Source organism: Poecile atricapillus, chromosome Z, assembly GCF_030490865.1.
Source record: "Poecile atricapillus isolate bPoeAtr1 chromosome Z, bPoeAtr1.hap1, whole genome shotgun sequence".
Classification (NCBI taxonomy): domain Eukaryota; kingdom Metazoa; phylum Chordata; class Aves; order Passeriformes; family Paridae; genus Poecile; species Poecile atricapillus.
Genome location: NC_081289.1, coordinates 40,123,698 through 40,139,858, shown reverse-complemented (window position 1 = coordinate 40,139,858; position 16,161 = coordinate 40,123,698). Strand labels below are relative to the sequence as shown.

Sequence of the window (16,161 nt, the reverse complement as noted above, 5' to 3'; positions counted from 1 at the left end):
TGTCTGTCTCTGGCTACATGCCAGAGGTAGTGAGCATGCAGATCACTGATTGTTCAATATGCTGAGCAGGATCGGTTCAGATAACTGCATGTCACCACAATTGCTGGCAATAGTGCTAGATCTGTCCATTCTTCACAGCACTGAAGTGAAGGAACACTGGAAATTACAGTGTCTTCTTGAGTTGTAATTCATTGTGCTTTGCAGGAAATCCTGTAGGGATATAGTGCCAGGCCTTGGCAACTTATTTGACAAGGTGCATAATATCCAAGATGTTTCAAATTTAATACAGCTCTTCCCACCTGTTTGCTGAAGGTATGTAAACATAGTTTTAAAAGCCTTTCATTTTGTAAGTGCTTCTGGCAGTCTCTTCTCCTTTTCCAGTGAACCATAGCATTTATGTAACCACATTTCTACTCATCAGTTCATATACCAGCCATGAGATGGTCCTTTTACTGGGTTCAGTTTGTCTGGTGTGTGAAATGGAGCTCTCATTTGCTCTCAGAGTGCTGCAAAATAGGTCACCACCACCTTTTTTCCCTGTTCACTCTCCATCTCCATGAAAGAGGCTGTTCAGCTTCAAGTGACTGTAAGCTAGTCACAAAGAAAATATTCTGAGGGCTATCAGAATATCTTGTGCCAAACCTTCCTATCCATGCTGAGGTCAGAAACATCATGCTAAGATGGCTTTGTGCCTCAGTCTTGCAGGCATGCTGAATGATAAATTTTGCTGGTAGTGTGGAAATTGGTGTTACAAACTTCTTCTGTCATATTCCAGGGCTTATTTCTGTTTCTCCTAGATAAGTTGCCTCTTTTGTGGTTGCTGTAATGATCTATGAATATGTATCCACGGCGTTTTGGGATCAGCCCAAAATCAGTAGTGGGTGGAGAGCCAAGAACCAGCTTTGAAGCCATTCCATCCCTATGACTGCTAAGCAGGGCTTGTGGGAATGTGTTGGTGATTGCTGATGAAGGTGTACTAGGTGTGGAAGCACAGGCTTAACTGTGCATGTTCCTGCAAATCCAGAACTGACCTTAACCCCAAGTCAGGAGATTTAGGTAGCATCCATTTCCAGTAGGTGAGCAGAGCTTTGGAAAAAGGCATACTTGCTGTTCCTTAGCAATTACTGTTCTGGTGCTCAGTCTCCAAATAGGAAACATGTCCCTGCAACTCAGCAAGTGCTGCTGAACTGGCTGACACAGTTTTAATCTGCCTCCTTGCCCTTTCCATCCCCACCTCCTGTTCATTAACTGATTTTTTATGTTCCAAATACTCCTTTAATAGATCTCCCTACCCCAGTTAAAGTGACTGTGTTCAGATTGCTCCTAATATCTCCTCAGGATTCCCATGAGATGGGGGAAAGAAAGTTCAACAGGGCGATTCCCTTCCAATAGCAAATCCCAATTTACTCTGCCACCTCCTATTAGATAATCTCCACTTTAAACCACTCAACGGTCAGATTCTCCTCCAGGAAGTGTTTTGTAGAAGACAGATGCTTCTGAGCTGGGGTTTGCTGGCTGCCCGCTGGGGAGCAGGGCATTAGTTGCAGCTTTAGAAAAATACCCTTTCTTTTCTTTTCTGAAACTCAGCTGCTGAGCTTTACCTGTGTTGCTTCCAGACTCCACTCTTTAATCTTTCAAAAGTAGGAAGAAGGGAAGCACTGTGAAGAAACATCAATGTACAGGTCCTGCTTTGAGCTTCAGCCAGCCATAGTGAGGACCAGGGATACAGGACTTGGAATCCTGTGTCATTTTGACAGAGTGAGTCAGAATCATTCCCCTTATTCTAAGAGCTGAGTGAAGTTCCTAGCAGAAGACTGCTGCTTACATTGTGTATCACCTTAGACATTAGCAGTTCCATAATATAGGACTATTAATGGATGGAAGGGTAATCTGAAGAAGGAGTTATGTGAGATGGAATGTGATCATATTTCCTGATGTGCTCCATTTATTGTGCTAATCTCTATGCCAAAATATTTACTTTCAGCATGGAGCTATGGCAACATGGTGAGATAAAACTTTTTTCTCTGGTTTGCCTTCTCCCTGTATGAAAAATTCTTGCAAGAAGATTTTCAGAATTTAGTTAAAGCCAGTATAAATTATTGTGAAATTCCTCAAGGAACACTTTTTTGCCAGAAAAATTTTGCTTGCTGTTGTTGTCAAGAAATTGTGCTACACTTGTGCAGTTATTTTTGCAGAAAAATGAAGTAAATTCCCCCAGTAGTGATTCTACTAGCATAAACCAATTTCTTAGTATGAATTTCTTAGGGGTTGTATAAAGTGAAGAGTTAAAATTTTAGCACCTATGAGTCCGAAGATTTGAAATGGTACTGGTACTGTGTTTGGTCCATGCTTTTGGCAGTATTGGGTGCCCTTCTCCCAGACTTGCCTCACATGCTGGTTTTGCTGGAATTGAAGTTGCTGGGAGAGCTCAGAACTTCAAGCCACATGCACCAGCTGGAGGGACTGTCTCACACTTTGAGAGCAGACAAACTGGGAAACAGACCCTAACTGATTTTTTACTTCAAAACAAATGTCATGAAGTTTAACCATTTCCTCCTAAATGCTTCCTATATGCATTTGGCAAAACTAGAAATTTTAGAGCAGTGTTATTTTTTGAGGCATCCAGACAAAACGTGACCCTGGAAAAACAAACAATCTTCTTCCTTTCTGATGGAAGAAGATTAAAAAAAAAAATTCCTTCAATCTCAAATACAACAGGATATATATTTTAAATCAGCTTTTGAGAGGTGAACTAAAACCTTCAAAGATGGATTTCATTCCAAATGAAATATTTGTTGTTGTTTAGAGAGTTACGAATTGTTTAATATAGGGTATAACACTGAGTTGCTAGCTTTTTGCTCACTATAATACTTTTAATAGGAAACTAATAAATGTGTTCATGGTAAGTGGAAACATTACCCAGGTGTATAGAAATGTTTAGTGCCTGTAATTGCCAAAAGAAATAATTTCTTTCATAGGAGAGCATGAAAACTGACTGACATGAATATCAAATTCTACTAAATTATATAGAACTATACAAAGCACATGTATCAGGCAGTCCCTTAAAATAGCCACCTCTTTATGTGTTGGGAGTTGGGAAGGTGTGAAAGATTTCTGTCCTTTATTTCAGGAGAATGTCAATACATGAGTGGTCTTATTGAAAAACAATAGCAAGAGGTTATAGTTGTATTTAAACTGGCCGAAACAGTAATAATGCAATCATGCTTTGAAAAGATACTCTCCTCCTTTATAGTGATATGTATAGAGGGGTGTTGCACAGCTGTTTGCAAGTGAAATAGCTTATTCTGAATTTGTCATATTTGACTGGCAAGTATCATTCTGTATCACTGTTGAAGCATAAGTAATTTCCTCACTTTGGAGGTGAAAATGTAATACAAATGCTCAAAGAAGAAAAGGTTTATGTATTTTTAAATTAAATATGATATTGAAAATTTCCATTTAATGCTTTTATTTACCCAGATACTGTTTAATGTGTGCTGATAGCCTATTTGGTGTGATTTTAGGTAGCATTGTAGAGGTGCAAAGGTTAACCAGTTACAAGTAGCTGCTTCCAGGACTGGTGGCATTTAAAGGTTAGTTTGCAACCAAGGAGCATGGGCAGAAAGCTGTACTGCATTAAGGTGGTATAATGTTACAAAGGAACAGGATTCAAGTCTTCTTGAATAGAATAGGATGCAGCAACGGGCTGGTTCTGACTTGGAACCAATGAAAAAAGGATTTAAACAGAGGATCAAGTCTAAGAGTTTGCTTAGGACTGATCTGTACAGCCCCTTGTGGAAGAAAGGACACACAAGTGTTAGAGCCTTGTTCCAAATCAGATTGTATGGCAAAAGCAGCTTAGGTGCTTGGATAGTATGAACACCTGGGAATTCCACAGAGTTGTAGGACTCAATTCAGATTTTCTCAGTCCTATTTCTGCAGGATATGTTGGATCCTAAAGAGCGTGTCTGCTTGGTGCTTTACCACAGATAAAAGAGCAATAACAGTTGAATTGACTAGGCAACAACTGAATTATTCTGGGCTTAATATTTTTAATAAGTGTATTTTTTATGATTTTAATGTTTTCAGAGCTACCTAGGAGAAAAGAGGACTTTCTATTAATCCTGCAGTTTTTTATCTGAATCTATGTGCATAATGCAGGTCCATGAAATCAAACATGGAATGATGTGTTTTTAAGATCCAGGTCTTGCTGATCTTTGTACGTACTGCACCTTAAAATAGTAGTTTTTTGTGGGTTTGTTGTTAGTCAAGGGAGAAGCACAACTTTTATCTGTAGCCCTAGTTAACTATTATTTCCTCAGAAATTACTTTTTTTATAAGAAAGACTGAAACAAATCAATTTCTGTAGTAAGCCTATGTACTAGAGAGTATGTGTGAATTGTAAAAACCATACTGCTAACTTTTTTCCCATTTGTTACCTCACACCAAACAATTCCATAATGGAATTACATTTAGAACAAAATTTATGTATTTCTTTTTTATTTTTAAAAATGAACGAGTAAACTATTCCTTCAACAGTGTACAAACTAGTTTTATTGGTTGAAAAAAGTGTTTCTGAATTTCTAGTGAGTTCTCATTCATGGTTAGTTTTGTCAAAGTAATTTACTAGTTCGAACACTTCTTCCAGAGGTATTGAAGCCTGATGCTTTGTGGCATGATGAAAAAGAAGTACACGTTGTGAGTTCAGGGCATTTCTGTTGTTGAAATTTTGAAATCCCTATTCCTGCAAATAGTTGTGGAGTGCCTAACTGCACAAAAAACAGGAATAAATGTAGACTTTCAGCCCTCAACTGATTACTTAAAACAAGGGGAAAGATAGAGAACAGGTTAGGTGGTATAAGGTTAATTGGTCTAGCTCTAAAGAGGAGGTTCTCAGTGCTTAGTAGCTAGAAGCTGTACAACTGGAAGTACTTTAATTTAAAATCCAGTGTAAAAACTTAATCAAATACATGCAGAAACACTTAAGAATCAATTTTTTTAATCACAGGTTTACTCCTCCCTCTATAGCACATTCATTGAATTTTTTGAGTTACAATTGTAGGAAACTATTTAAGCATGGCCAGAATAAGAGTACCAGACTTAAAGTGGGTACTGCTCATAAAAAAATATTTGCCAGGAAAGAAAAAGCACAATTGAAGTCCTCTGTGGGTAAAAGGACCCTATGGGAATGTCAGTTGGCATTTCTCTACATCAGATACAGATATATTTGTCTACAGATAAAGGAAATTATTAATCAAACACAGTATTTTTGTTAGTCTTTCAGTTAATTTTACTGTCTTCATGTATATTTAAAGAAGGAGAAAATGTAACAGATGTATCTTTAGAATGTTTTAAAACCAATACCCCTTCCCTTCTTCTTTTTTTCCAGAACACCACAGAATTCCTGCTTTGGAAGACGCAAGTTGGTTGCTGGGGAACATAAACCAGACTGGCTACTTTAGAGTTAATTACGATATTAGGAATTGGAGGCTACTAATTAATCAGCTAACAAGGAACCATGAGGTAATCTTGTCATCCCTAAAATGTGCTTTCATAGATGAACCTTCACTATTTCATCACCTTAAATCTAAATGGTTCAATTTTTGTGCTTCCTCCTCACAGGTTATCTCTGTCAGTAATCGAGCAGGCTTGATTGATGATGCATTCAATCTAGCCAGGTATGTTTTCCTGAAGATCATCTATCCTCATGCACATTGTTGCAATAACTCATGCAACCACTAACTCAGCAGTAGAGTGTGTTTCAAAGTTAAGTGTGTGTTAAACACACTTTAATTCCCCTCCCCTGCTTTTTTAAAAAAAAATATTTATTTTTTTTTTGTATCGCACATAAACATGGTCTGAAGCGCATTCACTGCTCTTGATCAATAATTGCCGTAGGGTATTTCCGAGTCTGAAGAGATTTGATCAATTTTGCAGCAAGTTCAATTTAACACTTTGCAGATAAATAATCTCTTTCCTCTTTCTCTAATGAATGAGGGCTTTCTCTTCCATTTCTCCCAGTTGTCCCACCTCTCCTTTCTTTTACCACTGATCCTTCTGCTGTATTTAATTTGAGATGGAAGGCACCTTCAAGCTTCAGTAATTATTTTGTCCTAACTTGTACTGTTAGATGATTTTTCCAGTATCTTTTCTTACAATCTGCTAGAACAGACTTTTTTTTTTTTCTCTGTAGTGCTTTTCAAACATAATGGAAAAGCAGTTCCATTGAACATTTCTGGAACTTATGCAACATTTTCTGTTTTATTACAATGAGAGTTAATAATTAACACATATAGTGCTGGTTAGGTAGAGCCTTCTTTATAAATGGAGGCAATGGATTGGTCCCCATTTTGAAATCCAGTATGTTGATAGTGAAAGTGTAAAATAAGAGGAAAATAGTGGAATATTTGTAACTTTTTGATTTTGAGGTACCTGGGAACACAGCATTAGTATAGGTTTTTAACTGCATAATTACAGATTTAATTGCAAAATTGCAAATAATGTGATTTTACTTGCACTGTCATGTCAAAGGTAGCATGAAAAGGATTCTTGATGCTACTGTCTTTACATTTAACTAAAAATGGTCACTGGAGGTGTTTGGGCTTCAGTGACAGTGTCGCAGCTCAGTGATGTTCTAGCATCACTGCAGTAAAACACAGTTGTGTGCCCTACCACTCTGTTCCTGCTGCTGACATAAAGTAGTGTTTAGCCCCTACTTAACAGTCCAGAGATGTAGTAGGGAAGGAGGTATCATGGGGAGAGGTGTATCCATTTGCTTTTGGCGCTGCCCTTCATTCTTGCTTTGTGACTTCTTCCCACTGGTAACAGTAAAGAACTAGAAATACATCATTACATCAGACTTCAGATGATCATGATTTGTCTACTCTCTGTCTAGAAGAATACTGCAGAGTATTCTGAAATAACTACACTATTAGAAGAACTACCAAATGTTGAGTAAAGTCCTAATCTGTTCCAATTTTATTTGATTTTGACACCTCAGTGTGCAGTTCCAGAGAGCCAGTATGTCACCTTTTTCCATGCACTGAATGCAGTCCGATGTAGCTAGACTTCCCTGAAAGTCTAGATCCTGAAAAATGCTGCTTCTTAAGCCAGTTTTTGTCGAGTGTTTTTCTTCTGAGTCAGTATTGAGCCAGTGCTCTAGGATGTCTTGTTCGTAGCGTATTAAGGTGAAGTCTTGATTAAAGACCCAACTTGCATTGTCTGGCCAAGTTTTCTCTACCTAAAAACCGCTCAAAAGATTGGATGAGTAATGCATTCCCCACTAATTTTCTGAAGTACTTTTATGGGGATACTTGGGGATACTAGATCCGGCACCTTTCTCAGGGGTAACTACACGAGAGCCCTCACAAGGTTTCACATTATAAAAACTTCGTTTTGTTAATGATGGTCTGCAGACTGCTGCTGCATTTGGTCTTCATGCACTGTGAAGAAAAAGTAGTGGAGCTATAAATACATGTCTAGACACATGTGCATACATGGATATAACTCAAGAGGAAATATTTTTCCAATAGGGATATGTAGCTAGACTCCTGTTTCCAGAGTCCTGTCAGTAGTGTTACCTTGAGTGTGTGCCTCATAAGCCAGTCTGATTGGAGGAAGGATCTGTTTGCAAACAGTAGATTCATGGTTTGTAGTTCAAGAGTAGCAATAAGATATGTGGACCTGGCTAAACTTGCCATGCAGGGTATACTTCTTGTTAATCTTCGTTACGGTATCAATTTATCATCTTCCTATTAAAAAAAAACCAAACAACCCAAACAATTATAGTGATGCTGAAGTTATTCTGATTGACTGGCTGACAATATGGTAACTTTTTAGGAAAAGCTTGGTATTTTTTATTTTCATTCCCCTTCTCCCAGACAGAAAAAGAGACCAGGAATAGGCATAATACTTACTATGTTCCTTTGTGATAAATAGGACTAAGAAGGCATTAAGAGATTCTTAGCAGTATGTTGAAGGCTTGTCTTGATGTCAAAGCATCAGAACTTCGTGGAATACGAAAGCAGTTGGAGAAGCTTTTGGTGGGACAGGTAATGGGAATTGAACCCTGATGCTGCAGTGTGGTGCAGCTTCTCCTGCTGTGTCTGGTGCTTTGATGCGACACAGCAGTGTTCCTTAAACAAGTTCTGAGGGCTATCAGAATAACACAGACTTTCAGTTTTCTGGAAAGGTCACTGTTCAAAAGGCCACTGTCAGCCTAAAAGCAGCTTAGCTTTCCCTCCCTTGGCTGCAAGGTACAGTGCAGAAAGTTGCCCCACTTTATTTTGGAGCAGTACCATAGTTGGATGTCATGGGTGCTGTGCTAGTTCAGTCTTGTGTCCGATGCACAGTATTTCTCCCTGCCCATATGACATTACGTGATGGGGAGATTAAATGCGTACACTTGTCTCTGTCTGTGACGTGAGAGAGGGCGAGGAACCTTATTGACCAGACATAGAAGTAGTAATTGGTAGTTCAAATCTGATTTCTGAGAAGACTGGCTGTTTTTAACAGTAATTCAGTCTTCAGTTTTGGTCCCTAGTTGCAATGATGTGTTTTCTTCTTGTCTACAACTATAAACATGCATGTTTTGAGAGAGGGAAGAGAACCGTGGAATACATACTTTAATTCTAATCCTTAGCTATTATTTTTAGTGCTAAAATAATGCAAAAATTAAAACAATTTCTTAAATTCATGCTGGTTCTTTCAAAAGCTAATTCTAATGTAAACAGTTCATTTTACTGTACTGTGAAGACTGTATTTCTTCAAAATACCCCCCCCCCCTTAGAAACTTCTGAAGTCCTTCCTAGTGCACACTTGAACTTGATACAGATAATACCAAAAGGTTTTGGCTCAATTTTTTTCCACTATTATAATATTGTCTGTCCTGATATGATTAATTTACACTTGTAATAATGAATTAGTGTTGTTGTACTGCTAATTGATTTTATTTCTGGAACAAGTACTGCTCTTCTCTTTAGTAAAATTTAGTAATATTTACATCTAGAGAAAAATGAAAGAAATTAAATATAAATTGTTTTGGAATGGCACATTTTATATTTTTAAAAGTGTTTTTGATTTCATTCCTCTGAGATGTTCATTATCCTTTTACTGTCCAGCATAGTGATTTCTTGAAAATAAACAACATAAATTAATTGATACTACCAAGGAATATTTTAAGCTCTATAGCTTTTAATTTCTTGGGGTTTTTCACCATTTTATATGGAAATACATTCCTTCATCTTCCTTCTTGCTGTATTTTGGTTTATGTGACATTCATCAGGGAGAGTTTAGTGGAATAATAACAACAAAAGAAAGTTACAACATGTTTATTTTTCAGATTTTTAAGCCTAATTGTTGGTTGTAGTGCATGCACATACCCTTAAGATCTGAAAAGCTGTTGCCTTGGCAGAACATAGCTTATGGCAATTCATGTCCCATATTCTTGAGCAAGAACAGCACCTTGACATTCCATTTTCTTTCTTGAAGATTCTTCAGCTTTTTGTTTGTACAAAGTTTCAGTAGAATTAAAAAATACATTGATTCTTGTAAATGATACTAGAAAACATTGACCGAGAAAGCCCAGAAGCCACAAGAAGACAAACAGAACTGTGGTTCTCTTCTAAGCTTAAATGTAGCAGAGGGAAAATCAGGTAGCTCCAATAAGCAGTGTCACAATAAATAACAAAGGTCGAACTGTTTCGTAAGAATGTCAGTAATGTTGTCAACTTCTCACATCTTTCTCTTTCCTTAGGGTAAGGGGTCAATTAGTGACTATGTGAGTTGGGATGCTTCCCAATTTTCTTTAGGCATCCCAAAAGTAGACCTGTAAATCTGACATTCTCACCTTGTAGTGTACTGACAGTTAATGGAGAGAAACATGCACCTGACCTCTCAAAACCACTTAACCACATAAGATAAATTGCTCACTTAATGTTAGAAGTGGTGTGTCACCCCTGGTTCTTCCTTGATGAGCTCTAAATCTTCATAAAAGATTTCCCTCATTAAACTGGTTGACCTAATCTAGTGTTATGTGAAAGAAATAGGTCTGGTTTGTCTTTAATGTTAATCAGTACTGACTCAGATGTGACTGTGAATATCTCTTTTACTGTCATCTAAAATAGCTATTGTTGTGTCCAGCACTGTAAGCACCGAATGAGAAAGCATGAAGCAGTGTCGTTGGTAATTGTTCTTAGGCTCCATGGATGGATGACTGTGTTGGAGTGCTGTCCATTTCCACGCACAGATTAGGGGCAGATTGAGCCCCTAATCTCTTCAAATGAAGCTTGTTTCTGTAGGCTTCACAAATATGGACAGCTGTATCAGAAATGAGCAACAAGAAAAAAATGTGCTGTCAAAATTTTCTGTGAACTAAGTGTTGTAGATGGCCTTCTAAGTGTTCCTCTCTATCAGAATTTCCTACACCAGACCAAAACCAGGATCCTGGTGCAAATGGATATATGATGAGTTATGATGATTGTTTTCCTGCTGTTAAACAATTCTTTGTGGTTTTTTTCTTTCTAAGCTGTGAGTTCTGCTGACTCTATAAAACCAAGTCTGAGGTCAAGGGAAAAGGCAGTACCAACCTACTTTTCAATATATAAATCCAAGTTATCTCCCTTGCCACAAATTTATCTTTAACAGCTGGTACATTTGACTCCAAGATTGATTCCAGAAGTAAAATACTGAAGTAAGCTAATGCTGACTCCAGGTTACTTTCTCACCAACTTGTAGAGAGAAATTAATTTTAAAAGTAAGTCTTCCTTAATCAAGTATTGCTTTTTGGATCTGGAAAATCATGTATTTAGAACCCGCTATTTTACTGTTTCTGAAAAAATTAATTCCTGGCTGTGGAGTCTTGACACTGAGGCAAAAAACATTTCATCCATTCAGCTACCTGAGGCAGCACCATCCCACAAAATGATTAGCTGTTCTTATATCTGGAAACTGAAAGTTGTCTCATAACTAAGCCTATAGTTCATCTGCTTCCATATAAAATCCAGAATTATTGCTGCTGAAATGGGAAAAAGCTTTCTTTAAATTTCTGGTGGAAATACATGCAAACCAAAACTAAACTATGGAGCTGGAATGATCATTGCTGTCTCCCTTCACAGAAATTGATTTCATTTCTTGCAACATTTGAAGACTTCCAACATATGTGGGCTAGCTGGTTCCATGTTACATTTGTTTGTGTTACTTCAGGTCCTGTTTAGTGTAATGTTGGGAGAAGTCAAGGCATTTGAGGGCCCATGTGAAATGCTGGGTCTGGATAATAAATAGGTGACAAAGACAGAAATTCTCAGTGCAATTAATGTACTTCAAAATGCTTCAAAATTTCAACAGCTGTCGGAGAAGGGAGACGCAGACACCAGGTGGTCGTCAAGCAAATCTCGTTTATTGATCCTTACACTCGTGTTTAAATACATGATTTAATTAGCTCATACATATTGCAAAAGTATAGCTCATCATTGGTTATTCTGCTATCTATGACACTACGAAACATAGCTATTTGCCTCTGCATTCTTGCGATTACCAGACCGTCCCTGTTCCTTCTTTTTCGTTCTGTTTACCACATTCTTGTTCTCCTCCCCACATCTCAAGGGCAATCCGGCCTTGAGACTATCTCTGCACTAGTTATGTTTTATCTTTAGCAAGTTTGTACAGTCATGGCCTTTCTCGCCTAACCATTTTGCCACAAAAGTCTCCACACTTCCCCCGTTTTCTTTTTGGCAAGTGTTTTAGTACATCTGTCCCACACCTTAGGGTGGATAAACCTTACAAACTCATTTATGACTTTGACAACCCAACGCCTTGTAATAACAAGCGAATTAGGTTTACGACTTAATTAATTTACAACTTACAATCTAACCTTTTTCGATGATTTTATCATCTTTCTGGGCCCAGGCTCTCTCGTCAAGAATAGACTCACTATCTTGACCGCTGCTCCTTGACTCAGGGTATCTTTGCTTTTTTCTTGTCTCACTTTTTTTGTTCCTGGGTTTCGGCACCATATGTCGGGGTCAAGCAAGGCTGGTACCCTGGCTGGAACCAGCACGGGCGGCTATCTTCAGCTGCGCGGTCCATATCCCACTGCATCAATGTGATGGATGGTAATATGGCGATTTATTGCAGGGAAACTTAACATTTTATAGCCTGGGGGTCACTGTGTTACTCTCATCTGCATACGTCACACCTGGGTGCTATTGGCTAATTGCAGGTTTTGCTATCTTAACAGAGAGGGGGTCTAGCAGCTTCCCGTTACAATCCCGAATTCTTCCGCAGCGCAATGCCCTAAACTATAACATATTCTCCCCTCTCTATGAATAATTAATTTGCTAAAATATAAGGTATATTAGTCTTAAAAATTCTAATGTTATTTTTTATACATACTTCTAAACACTTTGTTTTAAACTATTATCTAACTACTTTTAACACACGTGCTCTATATATATGTAGTCTAAACGTGAAAGCAATTTGCTAAAAGGGTAAACACACAACTACAATTTGCTTTATATACAATTAAATGGAGTCTCTACACTTCTTAGATCTTCTACAGAATTTCTCCAGCACGATTCAGTCCTGGAACGTTCACTGCTCTCGTGATGTCAGCTGGCAGTTGATCGGTGACTGAGGGCTTTGATGTTCAAGTTGTTCTTCAGATCTTTCTAAATCTTAAAACAAAGGATACCTGAAAAATTGGTAGAGACACAACATCATAATAACAACATAAAATCTCTGTTGGCAACTGTCTATGTAGTGTTTAGACACAACTGTGTCCTGACAGGTCCACTTCTGATCCATGTCTGGAGTACCAAGGCTGTGTGATGACTTCTCTGTTCACTGGATCTCATGTGTTCAGAGGCACACAGTCTGGTCAGATGGACAGGTGACCTTTTTGAACCTGCCAACAAAACACAGACACTTCTCTCCTTGAAGTTAATAAATTACACTAATTAAATGCTTGTGGGGCATCCATTTTCCCCCGTTTTTCTTAAAAAAAATAAAAATGAAATGTACTTCTGTTCAACATTAACACAAAACCATATACACAATTAATAAGAACTTATACTAGTTAAAAATCAATTAAATTTTAAACATTATTAATAACATATATAATATAAAACTGCTATTAATTACTAAAACACTGCACTAGCATCCCATAGTTAGCAAACAAACAGAAACAAAAATCAGTGAAGGATTGGATCATCACCTCCGGAAAATGATTCTCCAAGCCCACTTCAAAATTGATCCAGCTGTCATATTAATAGGGTCAAATTGCTGAGTCAAAAAGTGACTCAAATACTGATTTGGGACAGAAAATATCTGGATCTGTTGGCAAACATTCTGTCCAGGTAAAGTCAAGGCTTGGCCAGGGCCTGGCTTTAAACTGGAAAGATGCCTCTTAACTCATTTCTAAAACAAGGTTCTCAATAGTAGCAGCTATGAGATGCTTATAGCACAGCAAACTGTTAAAATGCATTTTTACAAAGCAAATGATCAGGAGCCTTAGATACCAGACCAATTAAACCATTCAGCAGTTGGTTTAATCTGGAGCCTCCCCCATGGCAGCTGATCCTCAGCAATGGCACATCTTCTTAAAATTCTGGAAACACTGAAAAATAAGAAAACTATAACAAACAAAAACTATAACAAACAAAAACTGCAGAGATTGCAACAACCAGTAGAACTCCTGATGGAGTCAAGGGTGTCACAAACTGCATTCACTTCTATCCACCAGCAGGTGTTCACCAGTGTTCCATCACAGCTGTCTCAGCTGTGGCCGCCCTCCTCTCTCTAAGAAAACAACTATACTTTGCAGTTTAAACAAGTGTCTCCAAGAAAACATAAAACAATTTCAATCAAACAATATCTAAACTCAACAATAATTATATATGACAAAAAGAAATAACAAACTTAACCTTAAAAGAATATCTAAGTTAGAAAACTTAACTTAAAAACATTCAAGCCTAAACATTATAAAACTTGACTATCCTTAATTTTATTAGCACTTAATCTATATTAAATGAAAACATAATTTAATCTTATTTTGTTACTACAAAAAAGCAACTAAAAGTTTAATATATACCTTTTAAACACAATATAACAATAACATGGATTCACTATAAAGATTATAAAAATGTAGCAAACACATCACAATTCTATGTCATCTAGCTTTGAGAATAACCCACAATAACAGCAAATGTTACTAAAAATACTTATTCATAATAAAAATTTGCCTAATATATACTTAAATTGGTTAGGATGTTAAAGTGCAGTTTTTCTAGAGAAAAACCACCACAACAACATGGGATTTGGCAAGTTGCCATCCAGCTTTTGTAGCACTTTTTAAAAACATTAAGTCCAATTTTTTAAACTAAAATCTAAAATCCAAATTGGTAAATATACAGTTATATGTGTTAATATATACTTTAACTTAGCTTTGTCTTATACAATAAAATTCTCTTGACTAATTATTTTTTAAACCACAAATCTCTTCTGTAGATAACATTAATTGGAAGAAGGTTTTCCTAAAAGCTATAAATCACACCATATTTTAACCTTGAGTTCTAAAACTAATTTTTGCAAGGCAACCCTGTTAGTATTCACCTTAAACACTTTTTTTTTTTTTTTTTTTTTTTTTTAACTTTTAAAAAACCACAATAATTTCTATAGTAAAATCTTAAAAACTGCAATTGCATAAACTCACAATTACTTAAAACACAAAATTAACTCTACAATGGTATATAAAAACATTTTGAAAACTTAGTAAATTACGACTCTGCAACAAACTAGGCACCGTCCCAGTGCCCCCCCTCGAGAGAGGGAGCGGGGGGGTGGACGGCCCGCTCTGCTGCTGCTGCAGCTCTGCTCTTATCTTTCTTCACATTCTCCACATACTCTCGCAGCGAGGAAAAACGGAGAGAAAGAAAAAAAAAACTTCACAAAGTTAACTTTAACAAATGCAGTTTTTTCTCTCAATCTCTCTTGTTGTTTGCTGATAGAGGAAAAAAAAAAAAAGGGCATGATTATGCAAAAGCAGGCGATTTTACACGAAAAGTCTCTCACGGCCAGGTGCTAACAACGGCGATCAGAGGTCTTGGAACTTTTCTTGCGCTGCTTCTACCCCCAGGGTGCCTTTGTTCCCTGCGCTCACCTCGCTCCCTTATATCTTCCTGGTTCGGGTGGAAACCAGTCTAAATCTGGCTTCTTTTCTTCCAGGGTGGTAAAGATGGAACTTAAATAAGATAGCAATGTTAAAAATGACTCCAAAAATGAAGCAAATAGTTCTGGATATATCACATCCTGCCATAACTGAACAGATTCTGTTCGTTGTTTCAGCGTTCCCTGTGGAACTTTTTTCTCATTATTTTCTTTTCCTATAATTCCCTGTAATGGATCACCTGGTCCTCTTTGAACTGCAACTGACTCTTGAACTAAAGCTTGTCAATGTGCGTTAAACAGCAGCTGCTGATGTTGAATAAACATCAGTTTCACAATGCTTCTACAGTCATTGACAGTTAGCAAATGCGTATCAAATATATAGTCTATCATTTGTTTAGCTGGTTCACTCTTAAATCCAAATTGACTCACTGTCTGTCGCAGCTGAGCTAATAACTTCCAATCAAAAGGTGTATAAGTCCCTAACTGAATAGCATGTCCTTGTTGGTTTACCCCCGGGGTGTAAACTACAGGCAGAGCCCACGTCCTTGCCGCCTCCACGGTGACTTCATCCCCACTCTCTAGCCCATGCTTAGCCAATGCGTTCCATGCTTCTCTCCTCTGTCTAGCCATTTCCTCCCACAGGTCACTCTCTGCCCCAGGGACAGGATCTGGCTCTGGCGGAGATTGTGAACTACGCATTCCAGGCTTAACAGATTGGGCTGAAGGGTCCTTAATATCAGAGGTGGCTACGACAGGCACTTCAGCATCCTCTGTGGACTCAGTGAGAGGGGGCGCCGAGGGCCAAGCACAATCATCTGTGCCCAAACTGCTAGAAGCAGGTATAATTACTTGAGAGATACTTGGCGCTAAAGGTTCATGATCTCCATACCGTGCATTTCTTTTATAGGCTTCTACTGCTTGCTGAGCCGCTCTTTTTTCTGCCTGATGTTTCAATAGAGTATTATGCACAACTCGCCAAATTTTTCTTAACTTTGTTGC

General features: G+C 37.7%; 1 protein-coding gene across 1 annotated transcript in view; it reads left to right on the top strand.

The window, feature by feature from the left end:
* LOC131572753 (thyrotropin-releasing hormone-degrading ectoenzyme-like) overlaps window positions 1-16,161 on the top strand; it is a 209,869-nt gene that overhangs the window by 157,211 nt on the left and 36,497 nt on the right. Inside the window, exons 11-12 of the mRNA XM_058826073.1 lie at window positions 5,390-5,523; window positions 5,623-5,678. Of these exons, the coding sequence (XP_058682056.1) occupies window positions 5,390-5,523; window positions 5,623-5,678 (190 nt within the window). The remainder of the gene's footprint in view (window positions 1-5,389; window positions 5,524-5,622; window positions 5,679-16,161) is intronic.